The sequence below is a fragment of the Camarhynchus parvulus genome, chromosome 1A (genome assembly GCF_901933205.1).
Source record: "Camarhynchus parvulus chromosome 1A, STF_HiC, whole genome shotgun sequence".
NCBI lineage: Eukaryota > Metazoa > Chordata > Aves > Passeriformes > Thraupidae > Camarhynchus > Camarhynchus parvulus.
Window position 1 is genome coordinate 46,258,856 of NC_044586.1, and position 18,541 is coordinate 46,277,396.

At 39.4% G+C, this 18,541-nt stretch overlaps 1 protein-coding gene across 1 annotated transcript in view; it reads left to right on the plus strand.

Annotated features, from left to right (window-relative positions):
- MET (MET proto-oncogene, receptor tyrosine kinase) overlaps positions 1-18,541 on the plus strand; it is a 90,026-nt gene that overhangs the window by 31,136 nt on the left and 40,349 nt on the right. Inside the window, exons 4-6 of the mRNA XM_030960651.1 lie at positions 2,001-2,192; positions 14,044-14,178; positions 15,543-15,716. Of these exons, the coding sequence (XP_030816511.1) occupies positions 2,001-2,192; positions 14,044-14,178; positions 15,543-15,716 (501 nt within the window). The remainder of the gene's footprint in view (positions 1-2,000; positions 2,193-14,043; positions 14,179-15,542; positions 15,717-18,541) is intronic.

The following is an 18,541-nucleotide window of genomic DNA, read 5'->3' on the forward strand; positions in this document are numbered from 1 at the left end:
GGGTAAAATCAGAAACCTGCCTTATTTCAAAAAGCATGAAAACTGAACATCTTTCTGCACTTCAACTATTCATACTCATTGTATGAGTAATCTGCACAGATGTTTCAGAAATACTTTTACACTGGGTAGGATATGAGGGCAACAGAGTACAGCTTTTCACTTGTTTGGTGGCCAAAGCAAAGAAAAGCCAAACTTGCCCATTGACGATTTAACCCAGTCAAATACTGGGTTAAAAAAAATAAAGTGTGTTCAGTGTTCCTAGTTCAAAGTATTAGTTTAGTTCCTGCTGAAGAAAATACACTGAGTATTAACAGTTAATAAGAAAACTAATACAATGAAACCTTTAGTATGTGGATAACCAAACTGTTAAGTCACTACTGTACTACATCTAATTTAGAAGCCCTTTTTCTGTATCATTAAGACACTGCACAGAGATTTCAACTGCTCATTTGGTCTGATGTAGGCTTTCACCTAAATGCTACAGTAAATTGACAGGGCACCTGCAGAAAAGCTGGCACCATTGCTGACAGCAGCTCTTAGGGACTGCAGAAAACCTCATCTGCCAGTGCTGTTGCTGGGCTCAGCTTAGAAACATCACAGTTCAACGGCAAAGGGCTGAGCTACTAGCTACTTGAATATTTCCTTGATAGTATTTTCAATGCCTTGGGTTTCAGTCCAGAATTCACCAGAGTTAGGCCCACAAGAAATTCTTCATTCATTGCTTTCTTTTTCATACTCTGAGGAAAGACATCTGAATCTAGAAGACGATAAAATTTTCTCTTTCTAAAATTTTTCTGCATGCTCTGTAAGGGCAGATCATGATACAGATCTATTTGGCTTAGTAACTAGACTCTTGACTGTCTTGAAAAGGTTTCATTCAAGCTTTTTAAAGATTTTTTAAAACATGTTTTTAAAACATGTTTTGTGATAAAAACAAAATCAATTAAAAATGGGAGAAGTTAAGCGCACACTTGATTTCAACAGAGGGAACCACTGTAAGATCCTTTATAATCTTCCTAAATATTTATTCATAAAGTATGTCACAGTGGGAACATGCTACATGACTTCGAAATTTAAACCGGTTAAAGATAATTTAAGGGATTCATGGCTATTATCTTTACACAATGTCCCTAAAATAGATGATGTAATATCAATAATGAAATTATTATTGATAATCTAATATAATTGAAATCTATTAGTAATAGATTACTATTGAATTGTTAGGAGACTATATTCTTCTTCAGAGGTAACTTAAAGTGTATTGTTCAAGACTTTTTTCAATAAAAATTAAGAACTTGCAATCTCTATTCCCAAAATGAAAGAGAAAATCCTGCAAATGCAGCTGTTATTTTAGTACACTCAAGACATCCAGAGATCAGATGAAATAGTGTATGAACCACAGATGATCAGTACAATAATCTGAGTAATTATCAAAATCTGTGTTCCCCTTAGTTTAATCAGAAACCTTTTTTTCCTAACTTATTTCCCTTTTCTTTCTCTGGCTTCTTTTCCACTTTAGTGTCTTATCTCTGAAAAAGGTGGTGAAAATAGAGGGAGAGGAATATTGGAAATTGTTATTTTAATGTAAAAAATCATGTTGTTGTTAGAGAATCTATTTTAAAGAAACTGTTTTAGAAGTACGTGTGTCACTGGGCAGGCTCTGCAGTACAAGAATTCTCAGACTTTTGGAGAAGCAGCATTAAGGAAGTCACTATGAGAAAGGATACCTTGATATATGTGCTTATACACGTACCATCTAGTTAAATAAAGACCCTATATCTTATTCCTGCAGACATGATTTTAAAAGTGAATAGAAACATTCCCATAACATTAAGAAGTTTTTGCCCTCCTCATGGAACATCATAACTGATGAAGCAATTAAGTTTGAAACATCTTAAAATACTTTTGGTCGAATGCATTTGTGCTAAATGACTTCATTCTGACAAAGATCTATTGCTACTCGTAAAGCCAGTGCTCATCTGTACTTCATTTTCAAACAGGCTTTTTCAAGAAACGCTTCATACTGCAGAGCACAGGATGATGAATACCGCTTAGAAGTCACCACTCCTCTGCAGAGGGTTGACTTGTTCATGGGCCAGTTCAACAGTGTCCTGCTGACTTCAATTTCTGTCTTCACCAAAGGGAACCTTACCATTGCTAACCTGGGAACTTCAGAGGGCCGCTTCATGCAGGTAAACATTACCATATTACCACAGTAACTTCACAATAAAAACCATACTAGTGTTTAGCAGGATGATGGAAAGGGAGGAGAATTATTACCTCAGTTTAAAAGGGCATTAGAAAATTGAAATGACCAAATAAAATACAGCTTCTGGAATATAAATTGTGTCTAATAGACCGTTCAGTATTTTAAGTGTTTACCTGGAGTTTGTGGTTTGAAACAGTGGTTGAGGAGCAAATTCTACCATGAGCTCTGGCTCTCTTAGTTCGCAGAACAATTTTGGTCCATACAAACAAGAGTTCTTTCAAAGAAGACTAAACTGAAAGCAGTGTGTTGGATAGACATGAAATATGCCTCAACACCAGTTGGGGCAGAAAGGTCTAAAACAGTAACTGATTATTCAAACAGCTTCAAAAATACACTTTGTATGTATCTACACTCTAGAGGATCAGATTATACCTATTCACTGTAAAAGGCAAAGACAGTTTATACTGTAGAAGCAGGAGCCTCAGCATTAGTTGTTTCTATATACTGATCCACTCCTCTGGGTCCAAATTCCTTGCTAGTGTACCCATAGCCTATGACTCACAGCTGTAGAATTGAGATTAGCTCCTTCTCCACCTACTTTCAAGTTTCTCTGAATGTGTATTAGATTTTCAGGCTCTTGCTCACTCCTATCTCACTCTGTTCTTTTGGATTACAATTCTTCCTGTCCTAAAACAAGTTTTTCATAAAAAAGTGATAAATCACCCTCCTGAGTGGTCTGTCTTCCTCCACTAAGTACATAACTAACCTAGACAGGTAGATTATACTACATGACTTCTTTGTAGGTGACTAATTAAATAAATATAACGAATACAAGCAGCAGTCTTTTAAATACTTGGCAGTAAAAATCAAACACCAGAAGACAAAGACAAAATACTTTGAGTTCACCCAACATATTTCAAGCAGTATCATCCTGTAGTAACTTCCTTGGAGAGCTTGGCTTCTTCAGCTGCCTGAGTCCAGCCTGGATGTGCATCTCAGTCTGGATCCTTCTTGCACCCAAGGACCTGTGTTATTTCAATTTGCCAGTACTATTTGTCTTCTAGAAAACTTCCTGAAGTATTGACAGCCTTCTGGCCTTCTGGTTCTGTAGGCTATAGAGAGTCATCAAAGTTAATGAGAAGACCATCAGCTGCTGTGCCATTCCAGTTTTCCCATTTCCCATAAGCTTCCATTAGAGAATAGTTGGGCACATGTAGCCTTTAATGGAACTAAACCTTTCCTTTCTTCTCTCCCTTCCCCTCCTTTCCTTGTCACATGCAGTGCATAGGGTTATATATTGTTCTCAGAATATGCACCCTGTCTGGATAGAGGGAATCCTATACCTCCAGTCTTTTGCTCAGACTGGACACAGAACCAGCTGCACAATGCAAATTCTGTAATGCTTCTACAGGCAAAGAGTTCAAAGTGATTTGCCACAAAGGACAGATGAGAAAGTAGAGAAAATCATGTTTCTCTTCTCCTCCCCCAAAAAAATTTAACAAAAATTTCAATGACAACTCTGCCAGTTTTACCTTAACTTCCCATGATGACCTTGAATTTGTGAAGTTTGTCTTCTGTGAAGGAGATGCAAATGCCAAGAGCTACACACTGAGCATGGGCCCAAACTGCACTCTGTTCTTGGAAGCAGATACTGATTCACACAGTGAAATGAGCCATTTGTTTAACCTTTCCGAAGTAATTTCCTTATCTACAAAATACAATTAATAACAACTACTCTCTTACTCCCAGCATTACTTCTGGGCTGTCACAAAGCTTTTAGGAAGGTTTGGTAGAAAGCACAAGGGAGCATTATTTTTATTTATAATGTTCTTTAAATTATTCATTCAAATCCTGCAGCACACACTTCATTCAGATGTTTGCCCAACTCAAGGAACAATTAAATATTTCCAGAATACATTTCCCATTCCAGGTTCAGTTACAGATCAAAAGAAAAGGCTATTGTGTAAACTGCACATGGCCATTAGCAGAAATATTCTCATCATTGAATCAGACTGGCTTCAGCTACAGGGGGAAGTCAGCATTGGGTTCATATTGTATTAAATAGGAGCTCTTTCCTTGAGCGTTGGGCGCAGCTAGCAGGAGAATAAGCATACTGACTACCTTTAATAATACTACCTCCAAATAAAAGGTTGGTATTTGTTTTGTCTTTAAATTATTTTGGAAGGGATACCAGATATGTAGGATACAGAAGACACCGATTTTTGCAGATTTTAATGTTCTCTTTTTTTTTTTTTTTTTTCTCTAATAGTGATTTAGGAGTCCTTTCAAACATGTTCATTAGGAAATGCCCAACTAAAGTAGATTTGTAGTTTTTCTATGGAAATATAGCTATTAACAGCAATGAGATTAAGATCATTAAAAATTAAGCTATTATATGACCATTACTGAAGTAAAATGGGTAAAAAAATCAGGATAATTGAACAATGGCTTAATTCATCAAAAGGATATCCCCAAAGACTTCCACACATTTTTAGCAAAGAAATGTAATGTTCTTTTTTGTTTCATTCACGAATCTGTTGGGACATATCACAAAGAATCCTCAGCTCCTCACTTCACAGTCATTTGCACAGATATTTTTAGGTCTTTGTACAAGTAAATATTGAATCTTCCTGTGCAATCTCCTTGTAACTTGTAGCTATCCAAAGCTGACTTCAGACACAGGCATGCTTTCAGAGAAAATGAGTTACAAAATTCTACCTATCAGGGAACCTGTTATAAAACTGGTTGTACTGTGTTAGTATTTTGAGAACATATTATCATGCCAACTATTTAAAAGCAAAAGAAAAAAAAATTCATGTGTAGCTTTCTATATTTAGAAAATCAGCTCTGCCCTTCAAGTGCACCCAGTTCATCTTATATCTTCTTTGAAATACCAAACCTTAATATATATTTACACAATTTGGTTTCTGACATAAATTTCAGTACTAGCAGCCATCCATGAGGTTAAAAGCATTATTAATACAGTATCTCTGTCTTTGACAACAGCACCCTGAAGTGTCCAGATATGCATCAGTTTGGTGAAAGTAATGAACATTTGAATCACATTTCTGCTGTATTAATTTAGGGTTTCTTTTAGTTGTTATGAAAGTTTAGGGGGGCGGGGGCAGGGGGGGCCTCTTGTAAACTTAGTGATCTTGTCATCTAAATTGAGTTGGAAGCCTGCTCTGTGGAAGCAAGTAGGTGCAGCAGCAAGCTATTGAGCCTGAGAGAAATTTATTTGAAAATGCATACCCCCATTATACTTGTTTGTACTTGATCAGCAGCCAGCCACTTGAGACTGTCTTTTTTTTCTTTCCTCTTTCCTGTCATCTTTCTATCTCCTTTTGCTATTCTTCTACTCATCACTTTCTACCTTCCTGCATTCCTCTTGTCTCCAACTCCACTTCTATCTCCATCTATTTTTATCTCTTTACCTCATGGCTATAGCACAGCATTACTGCAAAATTCAATAGATTTATGCACGTTTTTCCTTCTGTAGGTGATGGCTGCCAGATTCTGGGGTTTTCATGTATTTAGGGATTTATCAAAATGAATAGTTCCGAACTTTACAAGTGATTCCCACTAAGCTTATAGCACTACCAATAACCCAACTCAGAACATAGCCCACATTTTACTTATTTTAAAAAAGCTTTCTAAAGAACCAGTAATAATCAGAATGCAAAGGCATGTATGTTTTATCCAACCAAGGAATACTCACCTGTTGTTTTTGCTTTTAGTTTGATAAAATAGAATCATTCATTTGAACAGCTTTGGAAAGCTCTAACACTGGAAAGTAAATATAGCCTCCTTCACTAAATGTTTCTTTTTTTTCAGCCAAAATCTGGAACTAAAATAAAATCAATCTGGATGGTCGAAATACAGAAGAGGCATGTGTTCTTCTAACTAGGATAATTAGGGCCATGAGGTGAATTCCAGATTTCTCCTGAAAAGTACTGCAGCCCATTCACATACTGAGCATGTTTTGGCTGCCTCAGAAATGTCAGATCTGTATTTGGCCATGAATAGATTGGAGTTTGTAGTTTACTAAATATTGTGGAGTTTCTGTTACAAAACAGACGAGTAATAATTTTTCTAAGACAGCTGACATGCATGAGACAGAAAAGAAAAATGGTTTTACTTCCTTCCTAAGCTGGAGCCTGACAACAAACTTTTTTTTCCCCTTCTCTTTTTTTTTTTCTGCTGAGAAGTTGCAGCTGTTTCAGCCTTTCTTATTGTGCTTGTTTTCAGACTGTGACTGGGAACACAGACTGTAACTACAGCTGTTGGGTGCAAAGTGAATCAGGTATTTCACAGTGGTTATTTGATTAGAAAACAGCACCCAGTCACACTGCTATAGCTGAGGGAATCAGATTTTCAGCTGGTGTAAAACAGCCTTATTCTGCTCAAACCAAGCTACTCTGAGAATACAACTCATAGTTAGAAAAGACGCTTATATTACCAGCCAGTATTTTGGGAAATTATAGTTTCTGGAAAAAAAAACAACTCCATGATATATTGAGATAAAATATTGTTCTTTTTTCTTCTTGGTTTTAAGGTGTTTTGGGTTTTTTCTACCTAAAATTGGCAATATTTCAGAGAATGCTTTTAGAGTGATGATGAAATGAGTTCTTCAGGAAGGGGAAATCTTTGTGGTAGCTCTGGGAAGTGTGGGATATGGGAACATCTACCAAGATTTATTCTTGAAAGCTCACATTTGGTCTGGCTGTAGCAATGAGCAAGAGATCAGTGCCCTTGACGTAGCAGAGGCTGGATTTCAGCCTGAGAGAGTGTTTGGAAGCAGAACAGTGCATGTGCCCCCACACTTGAAGCTGGCCTCAGCAAGGTAGCACCCCAGCAAAAGCACCACACTGCTTGTTGGTGGCCTTCTTGAGGAAGAGGGGACTAGAGAAGTTTTCACTGTATGTTTTGCAGCTAAAATGGGCAACCACTCTCTATAGATGCAATTTTGGCAGCAGGCCCACCTCATCCTTCTGACTATGCCGGTGAAACTCAGTGCACAGCGGGGCAGCAGTAGTGCAGAATGAGGGACCCCACCACGGGCCCTCTCATCTTCATGGTTCAGTGGGACATCCATCCATCCTGTTGCTTCTGGAGGTGAGGAAAGGGTCTTCCCATGGGCATACATAGACTCTGAGGTGCCATCAGCCACATGCTGGCTGCAGTCCTGCACCATCTGGCTGAACATGAGCCAGCTCCAGCTGAAAAGCCAAGCATTAGCAAAACATGGTAATGCACTGTCATGTCTGAACAGATTCTGGGCAGAAAACAGCTTTGGGCACAAAAACCAAAGTGTGATGGTGCAGATAGGCCTTGCTGGAGTACTGCACACCAGGCAACAGGCCATTCATCCTCCCAGGGGGCTCTCTGCACTTGTTAGACATGCAACAGTACAGATTAATATAAACCTTATTCTAGAGAACCACTGTATCCCAGTATTTTTAACCAGACTTTTTGCTAAGAAAAGTTATATGGGGTTATAGTAAAGGTTCAAGGAGCAGACTTCTGGCAGGGCCTAAGATGGAGAAGGGAGAGGTGTGAGGCAAGTAAAAGCACACAGTCATACCTTTCTCAGTACCCTCCAGCTTCTGGCACCTAGTGACCCAGAGATACTCTGAGCTGGAAATTGCACCCATATTTGGCACTTAGTAGTCATTTATGGACTCCTTTCCCCAAAGTTTTGCTTACTGTTTTTTAAATTTATTTTTGTTTTCTCCTCTGTGGTATGCTGTGACAATGACTTTCATAATTTCATTCTGCTTTGAATGATAAAGGGCTTTTTGGGGTTTCCTTAACCTGCTGCCTTATAATTTCTTTTGTTGCCTTTGATCCTGTCTGATGAGGAACAGGGATGGGGCACTCAAAAGTCAATGGTTTGGGAAATTCTCACACACTGAGCACAAATCTGTTGTCTTTCACATCCAAGTAGACAGAACACTTGATAATCATACTCATTTCCCAGGAATACTTATGATTAAAAAAACAAACACCACAACCAAACTTTAACACACATCTCATTTCCCCAAAAAGAGAGAACTTAGCATGTGTTGTAGCTGCTTTCATAGACTACATGCCAGGGAACATAATGCGTGCTACAGAAATCAGTGAAAAAAACCCATCACATCTGCTTTTTATTTGTAACTGCATTCAAGGATTGGGAAAATTTGTCCCAGAATTCAGCAAGAGAGCCAAGTCTTCAACATTGCTCTCCTCTTGCAAACAGCAAAGCAGCAAGACCTCACCACTCCAGGAATCAAGACTCAGAGCCATGGTGCCTGTCAGCAAAATGAGTTGATACAGAGCAAAGAAATTCAGAGCTTTGCATCTTTCACTGTGCTCAGTCAAATCCAGTTTATACCATGGTGTACTAGAAGCCATAGGCACCTTTGAATTTATCAAATTCCTCTTGATCCAGTTCCTGTCCCTCTAGACAAATGTCATTGTGATAAAACCCACCCGTGCGAGTGGCAAGCCATATTGCACTTGAACCAAGTGCAAGAAGGTCAAGAAATATATGAGCATGGACTTTAAACCCTACAGAGCCTGGAGGAGGAAAGAGTGATGGGATGCCCATGGAGTCATTGCAAAAGCTGTCCTCAGTGCCCACTGTTGTCCTGTCTCAGGGGCACAGCAATTCATCTGGCTTTTCAATAATGACAGTCTGACCTATTTAAGACTACATGCAAACTGTACAAACAAGCATTTGTAGAAATGTGAGTAGCTGCAATCCTTCCATCTTTCATTTTCAAGCCAAGAGAAAACTCTGTCAAACTCTTGATAAGCAGCATTTTCATATAGGTAGCTCAACTTTTGGCATTTATGATAGCAGTTCTTTCTGTGGTAAAGAATGTATCTTGATTCTCCCAGGGGAAAAAAGGTATCAAACACTGCATAATGCAAAATCCATGTAGCCAAATTAAAATTAACACCTGGTGCTGAATAACTGGTTTGAGAGCACATATGTTTTAATATTCAGTTTGAGTAGAAAAGCTTACACTCTTCAGAAGAGATCCATTATATTCTTCATGGATTAGAATGATATACAGCATTTAGAGAGCTACATATGTGCCCTTTGCAAGGCTAGGCTGCATATCCCAGGGCATTTGAGGCATTGCAGAATATAGTTAACCCTGAGCCTATCTCTGCTGGATAATGGCATACACCTGCCAGACATCTAGGGAAAAAAATAACAACATGATACTTAGATTGGATTCCTTTTAGAAGGCCTCTCATTTTTGCAAAAGATATTTCAACATGTAGACAGTAACATTTGTAATTCAATCCTGCTGACTAGCAGAACTGAGCATCGGAATGATTTTTAAAATAAGCTGTTGCATGCTGGTTTTCAACTCAAGTTATTACAGTCTTAATTTGCCATATTACACACAGACAAACCTAGACTCAAATCTTCATATTTAACATTAATACTAGCTGATGGCAATGAAATGATACTTAAATTAATAACTTTAGTGTTCATGGACCTAAGTGATCACTGACTTCCAGTATTAAAGAATACATTAATATATTCATTCATTAATTAACTGTTGGCTGTTATCTTCATTAAAGTATTTCCTGGAAGTAATCTAAGCAATGCTGGAAGAAAATTGTGTGTTTTTCTCTAAATAGAGAGACATAAATATTGCATTTGTCGTAGTTACTGATGTTGAACATGATTCTCAAAAGACATCAGAAGAGCCACATGGATTTAAATGAAGGGTCCATATAGTTCAGTGCTCTGTCTCCAGCGGTATTGACAAGTGGATGCCTAGTGACCCAGACACACATAGCTACCTTCTGCTTCAAGTTTCCAACTATTTTCTTTTCTGGGAATTTCCTGAGCTATTGATTGTTGTCTGTTTAGCTCTTTCCATGTACCTGTGCATTTTCCCTTTGGATATGCATTCTTGCATTCTTATCCTTCGACAGGGAGTACCATAGGTCATCACATATTGCTAGAATGTCATTTTCTTTTGTTTGCTTTGAACCCAAGTATTTTCTTTTTTTTTTTTTTTTTATTTTTGTCTTTTGGTGGTGTTTAGAATTTTTATTATAATTAAATCGTGGAATAATAGAATCATTTAGGACTGAAAACACCTCTAGTATCATTGAGTCCAACTATTAACCTAACACTGCCAAGTCCACAACTAAACAATGCCCTTAAGTGTCACTTCTACATGTGAGTCACCAGAGACTCAGCCACTTCTCTGAGCAGCCTGTTCTGCTGCTTGACAGCCCTTTTAGTGAAGAAATGTTCCCTAAAATATATTCTAAACCTCCCCTGGTGCAACTTGAGGCCATTTCTTCTTTTCCTATCACTTGTTACTTGGGAGAAGAGACCAACCCCGAGCTGGCTACAGCCCCTTTTGGGTAGTTGTGTAGGGTTGAGTGAAGAGAGTGTAGGGCTGGTCTCTACAAACTCATGATTATCTATTCCTTAATGAAAGAAGTTCCACACCTACCATACTCAATCATTGTTCATTACAGCCTTTTGATCATCTCTGTTACCCTTCTCTGAGCTTTTCCCCTTTGTAACATGCTCTTTTTTGCCAGGAGGCAAGTAGAACTGCACATTTTAAGAGATTTTAAGTTTCAGGCAAGCCATGAATTTATATGATGTCATAACCATTATCATTACCCTGATATCATTATCAGGGTGCTTTCTGGTTTGTTCTCTAATCCTTTTCTAATAATTTCTATGCTTTTATGAGGTTGGTTTTGGCTGCTGCTAAGCAGTTAGATAACTATCTAACATATACTGCTTTAAATTAATTTTCATTGTTGTAGTTCATCTGCCATTTTATTGCCTTGTCTTGTAAAGTCCTTCTGCCATCCTTCATAGTCTATCCTCATCCTAACCACTTTGAATACCTTCAGATCATCACAAAACTTTATCACTGAACTGCTCAACCGCTTTTCCAACTCATTTATGGGTGTATTGAACAGTATGGACTCCAGCACAGACGGCTTGTACAACACCTCTGGTGACTTTGACCATTTACTACAAACGTCTGTTTCTTCTCCTTTGGTTAATTATCTGTGCTAGACCTTTCCTAACGCCTAATTGCTTGAGTGGAGGCATGGAAATAAGCTTTCATTTCTCTTATGCTCTGGAGAAATGCATGGTTAATAAATTAATTACTAAAATGAAAATAAAACAAAAAAAATCCAATACCCACTCTCCCCCTCCCCCCCAAAAAAAGAAAAAAAAAAGACACCCCCAAAACCCCAGGATTTTATAGTCTTTGCAGAGGGAAAATCTCCTGTAGTGCTGAACCATTTTCATGGTAGTGGTCCCTGTACGTTGGCGTGTCCATGACAGATGAAATTTATGCTGCGCACATACCAGCTCAGCTCCAAGCTATAAAAATCAGAGCTTTATGAGAACGACACTGGAGTCCTAAGTAGCCTCTTCCTCCTGCTGTAGAAGCTGTCTTCAAATTGCTTTTTTTTTTCAGGATTATGTCGGATAAGGGTAAGATAGAATTTCAAGGACTGGGCTGATGTGTGCAAAAATCACACAGTTGTATGGACCAAAAAGAACATTTTTGCATCTAGTATCTGTTATAGCAGCTCTGTAGGTTGGTAGATTAGTTCTAAGCAAAATCCAAACTTTCATTCCGTGAGCTAGGAAGTGTAACCCGAGCTCCCTGTATGTCCTGAGGTCAAAGTCTAGTCACTTGGGCTTTGAGCAGGTGATTTGACTATCAACCTCCGTAAAATAAAGGTCAGTCAATGTTTAAAGTACCGAGTAATTTTTCCAAGATTGTAGAGATGGAATCCAAATTTTCATGTATTGCTCTGAGGTTGGAATGCAGATGTGTTTAAAGAGTTAACACTGTGGCTCAATCAGAAAGAATGCTTGGCAATAAGAGGAAGCCTGGATTAATGATGGAAAAGAATTCTTAGCATTTTATAGCAGTGGGTATTCGAGATGAGACACGGCTAATGATCAACTAAAAAGGTATTTGCAGCTGTGGTGCTACCTCTCCCCATAATGCCAACATTAATCAAGGTTTTTCATGCAGCTTTCCAGTCCATTCTATTTTTCATTGTCCTGAATAGAAAAACAGAGCTCATGCTCTATTACACTGAGTCAGAGACCATACTTCTGTGTCACCAAAAATGATCATACTTTATTGATTTCTAAAATCTGTACTTTCTGTGCTGTGAAATAAATCCACAGCAAAGCCCATAACAAAGCCAGTTTCATTTTTAAAGAAAAAAAAAGCCTCTTGCAACCCCAAACTAAAAATACCTCTGGGATATGAAGCAGTTATCGGCATGAATTAACTGCTAATATATTTTATTTAAGTCTTGAATTACATCAAAACAGCAGCTATAATTACAGCATCTCTAAGTCTAGTTTTGGAGTCAGCCATCTTGTTGAAAGCCCTTGGCAGTGTGAAAAGCCAGTGAAATTGTGTAAGTCAGTGTCCTGGCTGTTCTGATTCTGCCTTCGGAGTCAGAAGAAAAGCTTCATTATAGTAAAAAATGAAACATTTGACATAAAAGTTATTTCCAGAATGGCTTCAATCTTTTTAAATAATGAGCCCCATTGAATCCTAACTTCTCAGCAAATGTTGATTATCTAAATTCCTTAAGTAAACTACACGTGATACAGCTTTTGAAACATGAACATGATCTTCCCTCATGTAAACAATCCTCTGCCTTTGTTGCCTGATGCTATCACATTTGGGCGCACATCCTTCTGCATTGCAGGCCCAAGCCTATAAAATGTTGCTATCAAATATCCACCCCGATCTGCAGATGCTTTATGCCTCTGCTTAACAGCCATGACTCATTCCGTTAAAGTCAACAAAGTTACAGTAGTAAAGTTAGGCGTGTGTTTGCAGGAATGGGCCCAGATTCTCAGAAGAATTTAGGTAACTCAAGATGTAGAGAGATGAGTAGTGAGGGAATTTCATACTGGTGTGACTAATCTCCCTAAGATCTCCTGAAATCGAGAGAGAGAGAGAGAGAGAGAGAGAGAGAGAGAGAGAGAGAGGGAGGGTTTTAGCAAAGGGGCTTCAGGATGACTAAATTAGGCTCCTGTTTTGGATCATCTTCTAAAGGAGCCTCCACCATTCCCTGTAATTTAAGAAGTGATTTGAAGGCTCAGTCCTGGTCACCCAGCTCACACAGAAACCAACAGGAGCCAGAGCTCAGGGTGCCCAGCCAAACCTTGCAAGGAGACTGTCAGAGCAGTAGCCTGGCAGCTATTGCCATCTGGGCAGCTCTGGCTGCTGAGCTCTGGGCACTCTGAGTGGCTCTGAGTGATGCCCACAGTGTGACCTGAAGTGCCTGACATAGCTTTGCAATCTCACTGCCCCACGTGCAGCAAGACCAGAGGCTGTTGACACTGGGTAAAGTTTGCTTTTCAAATTCAAGGACCAAAATGGAAATAGAAGGAAATGGTTTTGACTTCTGAAGACCTGGAGTTTTAAGATTCTTTTAAATGGGTATTGTAGATAAAATTCTTCATTCTTAAATGTATAGGACTGACTAAATGGTCAGTCTCTTCATTTTCTATGGTGACGTATAAATACCTGAAATTGAAGGACTAGGAAGCATGCAGTGACTCCTGCATATTTTAATAAGCATGGTGTATTTTGAGGATCTTCCAACAGCCATGATTTTGCTGTATTAAATAAAGTAGATTTTATAGCACTTTAATCAGATTATGATGGAACATTATGCAAAATATTATGCAATGTAATGCAAAGTAATTAATGCAAGCAGAGAACATGAGACAGCTGAGCAGCATGCATTTGGGTTATATACTGCCTGCTGATTTTCAAAATTTCTTCCTTTCTTAGATAGTGGTTTCCCGTTCCGAATCCACAACTCCACATGTCAGCTTTCAGCTGGACTCCCACCCCATCTCTCCCCAGGTTGTCGTCGAGAATTCATTAGCAGATGATGGCTATACCCTGGTAGTGACTGGGAAAAAGGTGAGTGGTTCATAATCTAATCCTCCTGTGCGCTGTGTAAACCTCTGTTCACACTGCTGCTTTCTGCACTGCATCCTCATGGCCCTGCCATTCCCTCAGAACACTGGGGGTGTAAGTTTCCTCCAAGATATATTTATTCCCCTGCTAAACAAACTGGCAGCCTAATATTGAGAAATGCTTAAATAATGTAAGAGCTGGTGATATAAACCAACAAAAGCCAGGAAATGCAAATTTTAAGGCTGAAAACCTGTCCCTAATTCAAGTGCTTGCAAAGACAAAACACACAATGGCTCAAGAAAAGAATGGTGTTCAGTTTCCTGGCTTTTCTTGGTTTGTGTCATAGCATTGTAACTTTTTAAGGACTGTTGTGTGTGCTAGAGTTACATGCGTGTCTTTAAAACTGTAAGTCAGTAAGGCTTGAAAATTACTTTAGCGTGTAGTCTACAAAGAGTTAATAAAAGATGAAGAGCCATCATAAATATGCTATTGTCATAAGTAGATATGCATTGAAGAACAGGTTTAAAACATCAGCAGATAATATTACGGATAATCCTAAACCATAATCGTAAGCAATAATTTGACCCCTTGAGTTCTATAAGGACTTACAGAAATACATCAGCCATAAAGATTGTTATTAATCATTTACTAGAAATGTATGAGTTATTTATAAGAGTGATCTTCAGAAAATGTACAAAATAAATTTAAGGAAGTTCCTGAAGTATAAAGAAATATGAGGCACTTATATAGTAATGTTATTATATACTGATTTTAATATTTTGACCAAAAATAATTCTGACATGTTTAGAGTGACTATTTCATAACTATCCTGATATTTTAAGTAATATAAATTTTAAGTTGTATTTTAGGTAAAGTATGGGGTTTTTGATGATAGGTGTTAAAAAACAAGTACGTGGGCAGTCACATTCTGTAAGTGTGCCGCAGATATTAATACAGCCTCACCAAAGCTGAAATAGTCATCATGCCGATTTTTACAAATGTATAAAGTAAGACATACTGAGATACACTGCATAAACTAAGGCACACTGAGATACAGAACTGGGAGGAGCACGCTGCTGCTTTCTTTCTCCATCAGCAAAAAATGCTGTCTTGCTGTAAACACCAGATGCTGGTAGTAACTGTATATAACATTAAGATGCCTTTAGGGTTTCTCCCAAGCGAATTTAAAATCATGTCAGTTAAATTACTTATAAGATCCTATAATTACTGAGCTAAAGAGAAGTCGAACTGTGGCTTGCACATCTGAAATCTGAGTAGCACCAGCATGCTATGCATAAATAGAGATTCTCCTTGCCACTTAGTGTATGTATTAAAAGGATGTATGCATCATGTCTCTCCATCGACAGATAACAAAGATCCCTCTGAAGGGGCCAGGCTGCCATCACTTCAGGTCCTGCAGCCAGTGCCTGCTGGCACCAGCCTTCATGGAGTGTGGCTGGTGCAGCCAGCAGTGCCTCAGGTCTTCTGAGTGCCCCAGCAACACCTGGACCCAGGACACCTGCTTGCCTAGGGTTTATGAGGTAAAGTGGTGGATTTCTCACATTTATCTCTTGAGGGAAGACCAGTCTGCACTCTGTAGACATTTTCTATTCATGTAACCATGATAAATTATCAGCTTTCCTCAACTTCCCCTCAGCCTTGATGTCCATGAATCCTCTGACTGGATGCACACAGTCTCCCTGAGCACTGTGGGCTGAGATGCTCATGGATGGACAGGTTTGTCTGATCATCCTTACCAGCCTTGGGAGATTCTTGGCCCTACAAAGCACTTCTGATGGGGAAACAAGATGGGTCTGAGCCAGCCTGGCAGGGGTCTGACAGGAAAGCCAGTCACAGAAAGGAGCATCCCTCCTCTTAGGCTTCTCTCAGAGACAAAAGTGGAGGAAAGCACTTCCTGCCCAGAGTCACCACAGCCTGATCCAGCACAGGAAGTCTCTGGCTCCCACTCTTCATCCATCCCCGTGATGGCTCCAATGTTGGAGGAAATCCTGGTGTTTCTTTGTGAGAAAAGCCCCTTCTTTCCCCGACCCAAGCTCCTGGGAAGTTTTTTTTTTCATAATGTCCTTTGCTGGCTCCTTCTTCCTGTGGGTCCACTTGGCACCAACAAGGAACAAGCCTGTAGCTGCACCCCCGGGTCAGGGTCAGCCAGAGGCTGCTGCCAGCCAGCCAGAGCTCATCAAGGCTGTGTGAGAACAAGAAGGCACAGATGAGCAGGGAGCTGCACTGGCACAGTCCAGCTTTAATTCAGCTATGCTTAATGCAGGATTTGTGCCGTACGGGGCACCAAATCTTCCCGTGTGAAGTGTGGCATGACTGTGAAGGCAGAGGTTTGTAGGGCAGTTGATGGACTAGAAATCTAAGGGAAGGACAAGCATAAAATGTTCTGGTAGCATTTACTGACACATTCACTCATGTTAGTGCATTTAAACTACATCATGTAGTTAAAAATACATTCTCCTTTATTAGAATACAACTTATAAACAGACATGAAAGTTTGATATGCCAAACTCTTAGAAAGGGAGAAAAAAGTGGGTTTTAAATAAATAATGTATTTCTTTCATCCAGGCATATGATTTCATGTACAACAATATTTTTAAGTTTTAATGTTTTAGACAAAACTGCTATTAATCTAGAAAGAAGTACAGAAACACATGTTTACAGGGTTGTTTTTTTCCATGTTCACCTTTCAGACACAAAATTTATGATTAACACAGGCAAAATTCAGTGAAAAAACAATGAAGAGTTATAGGAATCAAACCCAAAATGGATGGAAAATGGAAGGGGGAGGGGCAGTTTGCCAGCCTTCTATGGCCATTTACTTAGGGCAGAGGAGATGCACAAACCTTGCTAATGCAGAATGTGAAGAGTTTACTTTTCCTTTATTAAAAAAACACATTTTTTTTCGAAATTGTTATATTAGATAGTGAAATAATCCTTTCCAGCCTTAGTCTGTATGAGACTGAATCACCAATCCGAAGGTATGCAGTGAGAATTAGCTCTTATAGATTTTTCTGTACCTCTGCAGGCCCAAGGTGCTCACCTATCCTACACAGTTTGTTTCATCTGTTCTAGAGCTCAAGCATCCTTAATGTTTTTTAATTTGCAAACTTTCCAGCAGTGGCTGTATATTTCCATAGCTCAAAAAATATTTCCCAGGCTCTGAACTGCTTAGTTTCTGATTTTCAGAGAGGCTGAACTCATGTAGCCCTCTTTAATTTCAATGTTGAATGTGTTCACTCAGCAGTTTTAAGAACCAAGAGACTCTGCAGTCCTTGTGAAGTGCTGGGAGGGGAGCACACCTTGGATGTGGGGCAGTGGGAACGGGTGTGAGGCTGGGTAGGTGCTTCCCTTCCCTTCCCCATGTGGTTCAGCCCAGCCTGCTCAGCACTACTCTACCCCTGTAATGAATATGGATCTGTGACACTGATGGATCTTAAGGTGAATCTCGAATTACTGCGTGCCGATGTTGGTAGAAGTTGCTTCCAGAAGGCTTGTAAGAAAAAAAATGCAGCTGGATGCTTAAATCCATTGGATTGCTAGCTGTTAAGACAAATTTCATGCTCTACTGGACCATGACATTTAACATGATTACTGAAAAAAATATAAAACAGATTATTCATCATCTTCTGACCTGTCTTGAAACTCGCATGCATAAAATGTAAGAAACAAGCTAGTTTTGTTCCTAACAAACGGAGGATGACCTGCTTTGCATAGTATCTGAAATTCAGTCCAAAGTTCTCCCTAATATTTTGCAGCTTTCAGAGGGATGGATTGCTTGAGATATGTCATATGATCACTTTAACCTGAGAGGAGCAGATGGCTCCCTGAGGGTCTGCTCCAGTGGATGTTAGCTAGCTAATCTTCAGTGACGTTTTCCCAGGTTATTACACAGACTGGTGTACAATGGGAAAAAAATTTTTTTTCCTCTCAGGAGGGATGGCAGAGAAGAAGCCCAGTGTTTTTCCATGGAGTCCTGCAGATCCTTTGTCTCTTTTTCCCTGCTTTAAGCACTTTCCCTTGGAGCTGTGGGTTGGAGAGGAGCAGTCAAGTCTGCCCAGACATGGACAGCATAGTAGGGCAGATGCTAGGACACATCCCCTCCACAGCCCAGCTCCCAGTCTGCTCCCATCCACTGCCTCTGCCAGCAATGAGGATTTTCATCAGCCTGGATGAGCAGTTCTAGAGGGAAGCCAGGAGGGAGTCTCCTCGGAGATCACTTGGTGCTGGAACAAATTGCAGGCATCTGCGCGTGGCGTTCAGGTCACGCTGAAAGGTGAAGGGTGTAGAAGAAGAAATAAATTGGTCTCCCTTCTGATTCTTTGTTGTGGTTAAAAATCTGATATGG